This window comes from Nelumbo lutea, chromosome 2, assembly GCF_056320005.1.
Source record: "Nelumbo lutea isolate HS-2025 chromosome 2, American lotus-T2T, whole genome shotgun sequence".
Classification (NCBI taxonomy): Eukaryota; Viridiplantae; Streptophyta; class Magnoliopsida; order Proteales; family Nelumbonaceae; genus Nelumbo; species Nelumbo lutea.
The window spans coordinates 109,026,304-109,036,425 of record NC_142685.1 but is presented as its reverse complement, the minus strand read 5'-3'; the positions used below and the strand labels follow the sequence as shown (position 1 = coordinate 109,036,425).

At 35.3% G+C, this 10,122-nt stretch overlaps 1 protein-coding gene across 2 annotated transcripts; it reads left to right on the top strand.

Annotated features, from left to right (window-relative positions):
- The first annotated feature begins 258 nt into the window (after positions 1 to 258).
- LOC148872672 (beta-glucosidase 12-like) lies at positions 259 to 8,488 on the top strand. Of its 2 annotated transcripts, XM_088968857.1 has the most exons (13): positions 259 to 434; positions 532 to 601; positions 1,327 to 1,385; positions 3,244 to 3,319; positions 3,995 to 4,072; positions 4,140 to 4,227; positions 4,356 to 4,611; positions 4,894 to 5,009; positions 5,803 to 6,020; positions 6,113 to 6,144; positions 6,951 to 7,053; positions 7,173 to 7,281; positions 7,933 to 8,488. In XM_088968857.1, the coding sequence occupies exons 4-13, from the start codon at positions 3,259 to 3,261 to the stop codon at positions 8,099 to 8,101; spliced, it is 1,230 nt and encodes a 409-aa protein (XP_088824983.1). In that variant the 5' UTR covers positions 259 to 434; positions 532 to 601; positions 1,327 to 1,385; positions 3,244 to 3,258; the 3' UTR covers positions 8,102 to 8,488. The 2 variants fall into 2 exon arrangements, with proteins under 2 accessions (XP_088824983.1, XP_088824984.1); XM_088968858.1 differs by lacking the exons at positions 259 to 434; positions 532 to 601; positions 1,327 to 1,385 and adding an exon at positions 1,627 to 1,978.
- Positions 8,489 to 10,122: the final 1,634 nt, after the last annotated feature.

Sequence of the window (10,122 nt, the reverse complement as noted above, 5' to 3'; positions counted from 1 at the left end):
TGCCAGCTCGGTATTGATGCCAATTTATGGGCCGGGTATAGGTGTATAAGGTATGTCTTTTGATATTTTGAATATTTATAGCTGTGCCGTGGGAATCAAAAAATCTGCATCGGATGTATCCATAGTTATCCGAAAAGTCAATGGGTACTATATACCACAAAACTTGAGGGAAATGTTCCCTTTTTTATCTATTTACCACAAATATGTATCTATGCTCATGCTTCTCTATTTAAAGGATGCTGAGATGACCCTCTCCATAACCCAAACCGGCTGTTATGGCATTTCAAAGCTTCCCCCTGCTCGGCCTGCTTATCCTTGTCGACTTGCTGGGTCGATCCGGGGGTGCTACACTGAGTAATGATTCCTCAACTTCACTAAACCGATAGAGTTTTCCAGCAGGCTTTGTTTTTGGGGCGGCATCAGCTTCTTATCAGGTATTTCAGCAAGAAACCTACTTAAGTTAATTTGCAGAAGTTGCTACGATATATATATCTGGCAGCGTGCGTTTGACCCTTGTGCATGGTTTCTTAGCTTGAAGGTGCAGCTAAACAAGGTGGTAAAGGCCCCAGTATATGGGATACTTTCACTCACAAATATCCAGGTCTCTCTCTCTCTCTGGGTTTTTTTGGAGATGACAATGGTTCTTTCTTTCATCTTTTACCTTTCATTCAAAAGTTCATGTAAATCTATATTGTTTCTTCCATTGTAACATGAGTCTCCTGAGTTAAATTATTTAATTCTTTCAAGTGTTACATTAATTAACTGATTAGAATTCATCAACATGGAGAGAGTGGGTTTTGATTGATTAGACTCCGAAGAGTACGATTGGGTGATTATCGTATCAGGAGATTTCACTTTTAAATTGACAAATCAAAACCACCACTATGAATTTTGATGAATTCTCTTTGATTAATGTACAATTTAATAAAAGCCTTAAGTGTAAGTAGATCAGAACCCAGATTTCGTACTCACTTTTTCTCCCATAATTCGAGACTGGGTAGAGAGCAGTGGGTAGGAAATCCGGTGTAGACTAAGTTTGATAATGCTTAGTCCACCGATTAAGGGTATATCACCAGCCTACGTTGACATGTGACGAGTGGATGGCCCCTGTAAAGCGGGCCGTGCCGGGTTGGTATGGCATGATCAGTGGGTGGCCCGTGTAAAATGCGGGTCATGTTGTGTGGGCCTACACAACATGATTTATGGTTTAGGCCTATACAGGCCCATGCCGTGCCATAGGCCAAACTGACTTGTGGGCTTAAGAAACCAGGTTAATTTAAAGAAATTTTTTTTAAATTGATTATCATATTGTGGTATGTTATGCAGGCAAAATAGCAGACCGAAGTAATGGAGACGTAGCCATTGATTTTTATCATCGTTACAAGGTACATATTACACTGATTTCACTTCTTTTGGTTTTATATTTTAATGGGCTTTTGTTGCATTCATAGTTCAAAGTATCGGACGTATTATATTATATCTTTTGAAAAAGTTATGGTTTAAAACGTGTCTTTGTTTAATTTTTTTTAATAGTAAAAAACATCTTATAAACTTTCAAAAAATTAAATTTTGACAAAAAAAATAAAAAAAAAATGTATATATCAACCATTTCTAAACACATACGATATGGCCAAAATGCATATTGTACATCGATGAACTTCCTTTAATAACTTTTTCACAAAAATACTTAACAACTTCCATCAATTTCCACTCTCATTTGCCATCAAATCAAGCATAGCTAATACAATTACCTTCTTGTGTGGGTGTGTGTTGGGAATCGGGACTGCATGATTTCAAAGAGACATGAAATAATTTAAGAAATGGGCCCTGTGGGCCCTTAAACATTTAAGAAATGCTTAACTCGAGCTTCGAGCCCGCCCTGCCCAAAGTGGATGCCACTTAATAATTTGATGAAAAAGGATAAAAGCGTAAATGCAAGAAAATCCACGGAGTGGGGCACTGGTTCCCAGTTTCTTAGGTGAGATGTAATTAGGTGGACAAATTCAGATGATCTAACAGTCTTTGGCTTAACCGACAACCAAGTTGTCATGTGCAGGTGTAAGAATATCTTTCCATTAACCAGCACATCTTTCTATTCTTACTGGCGTAATAACATGTAATATTCCTCAAGTTTAGCTATTGTCTTACCGTATCTTATGACAATTGATCAGTTATATCTTCAAGTTTTTTTTAAAACCCAATTTTACCTTCTGTCCTAATCCCTTTTGAGTCCAACTTTATTCTAAGTAAACATAGATCGATGGGAACCTCTCTCTGGTCCTTCGTCGATCTCGGTCCCACTCAATAAGTTGACGTGAAGATGCCGCTGCAGAGTTGTAGCGCATTGGATGGCAGCGGTGAAGAATAAGGGATATGCATAGAGAGAGAGAGAGAGTGGTAAAGAGAATGAACAAAAGAAGGAAAGAGGAAGATTGGAAGCAAGCAAAAAAAGCCACCGCCGCTTGAAGTTGCAGCGGCGATGCCGTTGACACGAAAAGAGACATGGGTGGGATAAAGAAGATGGAGAGAGAGAGAATGACAGAAGGGAGAAAATGAGAGAGAGAGAGAGAGGTGGCTGATCAAGGGAATGCAACTGTTGCTTGAAGTTGTAGTGGCAGCAATCGTAGAATGGGAGATACAGGGAACGTCAAAGGAGGAAGAGAAAAAAAAGATGGAGAGAGAAATAAAGAAAAAGAGAAAGAGAGAGTGTGTGGAAGCAAACAAAAAAGTGATTTTATACTGGCTTCAATTTTGATTGGTTTCAAATTGGATAAGTGTTTGATCTTATAATGGGATTATTGGAAATTTGGTTTAGGTCTAATTCAGACCGATAAGAATATGGACTAATTTATTTTAGATTGATCCAATCCAATAATTATAATAGACCATCCAAATCGGAATTTATTAATGTTTGAATTGAATTAAATACAATCCAAAACCGATCAATTGACAATCTTAGATCTATATTTAATATTTTTAAGAATATAAAGTTAATATTTTTAAAACCAACGTAAAAATGAAATCGTTGTTCCATCAATGTGGCATATAAGCATTCAGCCATTTAGGCCAATTGAATCAATCCATGTTGTCATAGTCAAATGAAATGCTCATAATGTGACACCACCCTACTATATTAATTCTCATCCAACAGTCAAATTTTAAAATAAACCTGATAATTAACTATTATTACACATATTCTCTTACATATGCTAATTTTAATTAAACGATGGTTGAATTTTACAGGGGGACGTGGGAATAATGAAGGAAATGGGCTTAGACGCCTTCAGGTTCTCCATCTCCTGGCCTAGAATATTGCCTCGTAAGATTTGATTATCACGGTTTGTATGATTTGAATTGTTCAGTCTATCATTAGATTCATTCATAAATTCTAAATAATGTACGGCTTATATGATAAGTCTTTTTGGGAAGATCTTTAACTCTGAAAGTTAAAAGACATATTGAGCTTTTGCATGAATATCTAAACAACCCAATGCTAATTTGGCAGATACACGTATTTCTGTACATCTTTTTACATGAGAATAAAATGTGAAAGACACGAAAAGTTTCATTTGGAACTTCCCGAAATCAGCCCAAAATAGCTTCTAGCATCTTTTCGGTGCTTTGGCTTTTGGTGGTTAGATCTTTCATAAATCAAATAAGAATGGCCAAAAATCGGCCTACCTGACTTATAAATAGTCAAAAGACCTTGCTGAAAGACATACCAAACAGGCTCATATATTTTTGAAAAAAATTGATTAACTCAACCAAAAGAAGAAATTTTTAAAGCTATGTTTGGTTTGAAGGAAAAGGTAGGGAAAGGAAGGGTAATATATACAAAGGTTTATAAAGATTTCTTTACATTTCCCTTCCTTTCCCTGCATTTTCCTTAAAACCAAGCATAACCTAAGGAAAAACTTACAGATTAAAAGTTTAAAACTTATTATTTCTGGTAAAATATTATTTCCTTCCTAATGATTTTTTCTCAAAATCTTAGATGGGAAACTAAGTGGAGGAGTGAACAGGGAAGGCATCAAATTCTACAACAATCTCATCGACGAGCTTCTCTCCCACGGTTCTCTCTCTCTCTCTCTCTGTCTTTCTGTCTATATCATTGTTAATTTGGTGTCATGAATGCATAGGTTTGCAGCCATACGTGACCCTCTTTCATTGGGATCTTCCCCAAGCACTTGAAGATGAATACGGAGGTTTCTTGAATACTAAAATTGTGTAAGTGATTCGTTTTAACTTAGATGAATAAGGAGGTTTCTTAAGTCTCTCTCTGGAGATCTCTCTCAGTGATAAACATTCAAATGATCCAAACTAATCCAGTTGGGCATCGCTGATCTAACTTGCAGCGATGACTTCCGTGATTACGCGGAAATCTGCTTCCGAGAGTTCGGTGATCGGGTGAAGAGTTGGATCACCTTCAATGAGCCATGGACCTTTAGCAATGGTGGGTACAGCCTGGGCAATTTAGCCCCTGGCCGATGTTCTCCATGGGTGAGCTTAAGCTGCACTGGTGGGAATTCAGGCACGGAGCCATACCTGGTGGCTCACAACCAACTCCTTGCTCATGCAGCAGCAGTGAAGGCATACAAAGACAAGTATCAGGTCTGTAATTCTTTCATTCTTAGCAATCTGAGTGCCATTGGCCATCAAAGTGGTGGGCTATAGCGTGAGTTCTGAACTGTTAAGTGAGGTCTCTGAATAGGTTTTTATTTTCTAACATGACCTATCATCCAAAAACCCTTTGTGTGAAGATTGACCTATCAACAGGCTTTAATACCATTTCAAAGAACCATTCAACCTATTAAATGAAATCCCTGAATAGGTTTTTATTTTCTAACAAAACTATATATATTTCTTGATTCCTCTGTTTATAACATTGATCAGGCGTCTCAAAAGGGCAAGATTGGAATAACGTTGGTGTCACATTGGTTTGTGCCCTACTCCAATGACAAGGCAAGCATCCAGGCTGCTCAACGAGCTATTGATTTCATGTTTGGCTGGTGAGCCCATTGATGGATTGGTTTAATCCTATCCCATTTGCGTATTAATGATTTAGTGTGTTTTCTATGACAAGATTCTTCTAGAGTGTTTTCGTTTTAAGAATTTTGTTTCAAAAAACAATCCATGCTCTTGAAACCATCAAAATAAATAATGGCTTTTAAAACAAAAATAAATTTTGAAGTGTAAAAGTTAAGTTACTGTTCTATGGAATATGATATTATATAAACAGATGAAAATATATTCTTTAAACCAGAAATTCAACATGTTTCTTGTTTCAATTTTGAAAAAAAAGAACTACACATAATATAACCAAGAAAATGGATTCTGTATTTTTTGTTCTGCAAACCCATTTGTCTTCAAACCAGTTAGTTTTGTTTTGTTTTTTGAAACTTAGGCTGCATTTGGAAATGAGCCATGCAAATGGAGTGTAATTCCCAGTTCTGGGCAAATTTGCACTCTGGTTCATTTTTTCCTGCATTGACAATTGACAAATGACTGACCATTAAGGTCACCATTGGTTTGCATTTAAATGGGCTTTTGATAAAAAAAAAAGCATATACTTTATTTATATTCATGTTTGAATCCATTATAAAGTTTGCTTGGTAAGAAAGTAAATTTATCAGTACAAAACTAACCCAATTTTACAACTTATATGAATGATTTTACACTCTGCATATTTACATTCACACTTATTTTACATTGTTTCCAAACATAACCTTATAAACAATTCACAGCTAATAAAATGAGGAAATTAAGAGATGTACGATTAACTAAACTGTGTTCTTTTAATAGGCTTTTGCATCCATTAACCTATGGGGACTATCCAGAGAGCATGCGATCTCTTGTTGGAAAACGGTTGCCGAAATTAACCCCAGAGCAATCCATGGCAGTAAAAGGATCATTTGATTTCCTTGGGTTAAATTATTATACTGCCAATTATGCAGCTAATGTCCTCTCCTCCAATTATGTTAACATAAGCTATAATACAGATTCTCATGTTAATTTGTCAAGTAAGTTCATTTCACCTGATTTAAATGTATTATGTACATCATTTATTATACTTACATTGTTAATTTACCTTGTATATTTTTTTTTATGACAGCCACACGGAAGGGTGTCTTAATTGGTAAACAGGTATGGCGTTCAGCAAGTTGGGATTGTCATGTCAGCATATATATATATATATATATATATATATATATATATATATATATATATATATATATTGTTGCTTTTGCTGATGTGGCTATTGTTTACTTTTAAAAAATGGACAAATTGGTGAACACCCACCTTCATCGACCAAGGGGGTGTTTGGTACATTGTCATTGCACTGTCATAGAATTTTTGGGTTGATCAATGAAAATATTGTATTATCACATCATTTATGACTGTCGCTTCAACTAAAAAATGCACACTTGTGAAAATAAAATTATCAATTTATATTGATTAACTCAAAATGCAAGTGCAATTCTAATCCGATCCAGTTCAATGTGAATCCATTATAAATGGATCAGGTCCAATTCAGTCCAATAAATACTTTGGATTTTTTTGGATCGGTCCAATTCAATGTCTGGACCATCTAATCTGTTCAAATTCATTTTGAATTAGATTGGTTTCAACTCAAACTAGATCTATTAACACTTATATTCTTATCTTATAACAATGGACTGGATTTGGCTTAATCCAATCCAATCCAATATAAATTTATTACGAACGAACCAAATCCAGTCCAATCTAAAAAATATTTTCGACTGAATTGGTCCAATCCAATATGTTTTATTGGTCCATCCAAATTGATTTTGGATTGGATGGAGTTCAATCCAAAACCGGTTCATTGACACCCTTAATTACAACACAACAACACCGTACCAAACACCCTCTTAAATAACACTATTTCATACAATAACTTAAGCTTAACTATATATTATGAAAATTTGCAGGCTGGTTCAGGTTGGCTCTTTGTGTACCCACGGGGAATACACGACCTGTTACTTTATGTAAAGAAACAATACAAAGATCCGGTGATTTATATTACAGAGAATGGTGAGACTGAGCTCTTGATCTGTTGCTTTTCACATTAATTCTGTGCTCCAAGATTTGTGCCATGTTGATCATTGATCAGAATTAAATACTTATTTATTGTTTTTATATATGTTTTTTAGGGGTGTCGGAGAAGGATGATAGCTCTTTGACATTGAAAGAAGCGCTGGTGGATAACTTGAGAATAGAATATTATCAAAGCCATCTTTCTTTTGTTCAAAAAGCCATTAAGTGAGTTTTTCGATCATTGTCCATTTCTTCTTATTAATAGAACCATGGTTTTTAAAACTGAATCGGTGACTGAATCAGTCAGGGGTCTGATTATTGGTTCAAACGGTCCAATTGTTTGACCCAAGTGGTTGACTTGTTATAAAAAAAATAAAAAATTAAAAAATTAAAAAAATTGAAAAATGGTCAAAATTGTTCAAACAATTCAAACGGTTAATCGTCGGTTCAACAATTTGCTAACTAAAATCATCGATTTTGAAGAAAAAATAGACTGATTCCTGATTTTCTGGTCCAATTTTAAAAACCATTAATAAAACTAAAAAATGCGAGCCCAATGCCATTGCTTCTGCTTGGTTCAACTCAGAAACCAAATAATTAATTGGGCTATTCGAGAATCAGCTCAAGATATCTGGGCTGAACTCTGAATAGGACCCATCATCTTAAAAATGGGCCCATTCAGGGGAAAAGCCCACAGTTTAGTGGCATGTGGTTGTAGTTGTAGCAGGCTAAGTTTAAGCGTACTTATTTGCCTTTGGTGAAAAAGCACTTATTTCAAACAGGAGCAGTGTAGGTATTTTGAAAATGATATGATAGGCCAAGACAGGTCAGAAAGGAAATAAGTACTTATTGAGATTATGGTTGAATTTTTTTCAGGAAAGGTGTAAATGTGAAGGGATACTTTGCGTGGTCGCTTATGGACAACTTCGAATGGAGCGATGGTTACTCAGTTCGTTTTGGTATTAACTACATAGACTACAAGAATGGGCTGAAGAGATACCCAAAGCGCTCAGCTTATTGGTTCAAAAAATTCCTCCAACGCTAGGGCAAAGACATGTTCTCAGTCCATCCCATGCATCATCTTGCCAAATATAAAACTGGTTTTTGTACTAAGTAAATAAGCATGGGATCTTCTCTTATTTAACTTTAATTAGCTGTTTATGTTTGAAGTTGTGAGCCTAGATTGCACCTCCTCTTCATCATTATTAGATGGGGAAAATAAATAACAAGTGCATGCATCCTTGCACATACTTTCTAGGTCAACTTGAGTTCTGTGGAAGCAAGAGGCAGGAGTCCTTTTTTCTTCGTTTACTACAAGAAAACTGAACTTTTTCCGGCAGTACATAGTTGGTGGTTATACTTTCTGATTAAGCCACTGCCAGTAAAGATGATGCATGTGTTTGGAACTGTTTATATATATTTTTTTATTCAATGTTTGTATTTTATTTGCTGTTAAAATCGAAAAAGATAATAATTACAATCGTTTATGATAATTAGACATCACATCAACATAACAGTGAAAAAACGTCCAACCATTGGAGGAAGGTTTAGAAAATAACTTATCCAAATGGTAAGCATGTATTAAAACCGAAGTCACCTTTTGCTATTCTCGATACATACAGAAGAACATAAGAGGGGAACTGCTAAAGTGACGCCCATATGACAGCGTTTATTAAATAAACGCTTATGGTTCCAAACATCCTCAATAACTTCCATTAAAGGCAAAGAAAACCACCATAGGTATCTATGTGATTTTGGCACTCAAATCAATCATGCCTGAAATTGTTGGCAATCATAAAACCGCCAAGAAAATTAGCTACGTTTCATTATATTTGAAAAGCACCAGCAGTCATACAAATTACCACTATAGTATAGATTTAAATACATAAAAAACATAATTGTTTAAATATTTAAAATTTTGGATCCAATCAATAAGTCATTCAAATAAAGTATTGTGAAAAAAGGGTAAAAGAGTTAAATATACCTTAACTTTTTCATAAATTGACTTAAAAATACCCTTAGTTTTTCAAAAAGAGTTAAACATACCTTGTGACTCTTTCATTCCTCATTTGCTTTAAAATTCTCAAAATATACCCTAAAATTCTCAAAATATACCCTAAAATTAATAGTGAAAAAGGTATGGATAGTGAAGCCCGAGCTTGGGATTCGAGGCTTATGTAGGGGTAGGATTAGGCTTGGGCCTAGTCATTTTGTATTTATAAAGAGGAAAATCCCAGTCCGAACCTGGCCCCGCCCAGCTTGTGAACAGGTCTAATTGCTGAACACAACTATTGAACCAATCCAATAGCGATTTTTATTCTTCAGTATTCTCTCTCTCCTTCTCTCTTTGTCATCTTTCTCTATTAATAAAATCAATCCCTTGGCCATCTTTTTTTTTTCCTCTTATATCCTCCTACATTCTTTCTTTCTTTCTTGTCTTTCTTTCTTTCTTCTTCTTCTTCTTCTTCTTCTTCTTCTTCTTCTTCTTCTTCCCATAAGGGCAAAATAAGATTTTTAAATTTTTAAATGACTTCAGATGTGCCTTTTCATTGATGGAGGGTATATTTAAGTCCAATGGGATTAGTCCACTAGGTATTTTTGAGTCTTTTTGAAAAAATCATGATACATTTAAGTCAGTTTATGAAAACTTGGGGTATACTTAAGTCTTCAACACCCCCCCCCCCCCCAAAAAAAAAGGGGGGGGGGGGGGTTTATTGTTCAGTCCATCCAGAATTCTTAGCTCCACTGTATAATCAGGGTAGGTACCAACTTAGAATTGATGCCAATACATGGCGGGTATTGGTGTTTAAGGTGAATGTGATTGACATTTGAATTGTTGCAAGTGTGCAGTGGAATTCAGAATTTTGAAGTCTGAAGTGGAATACAGTCTACTTATCCCAAAGAAAATCAAAATATAAATATCTTTTTACCTCTTTATCCTTTACTTTTATTTATGTGGAACATGTGCATGGGACATGTCCTTTCCTTGATGACGATGGTGATGATAATACAAATAATGATGATGATGATGGTGACAACAACAACAGTGATGTCTTGTGTTTTGAT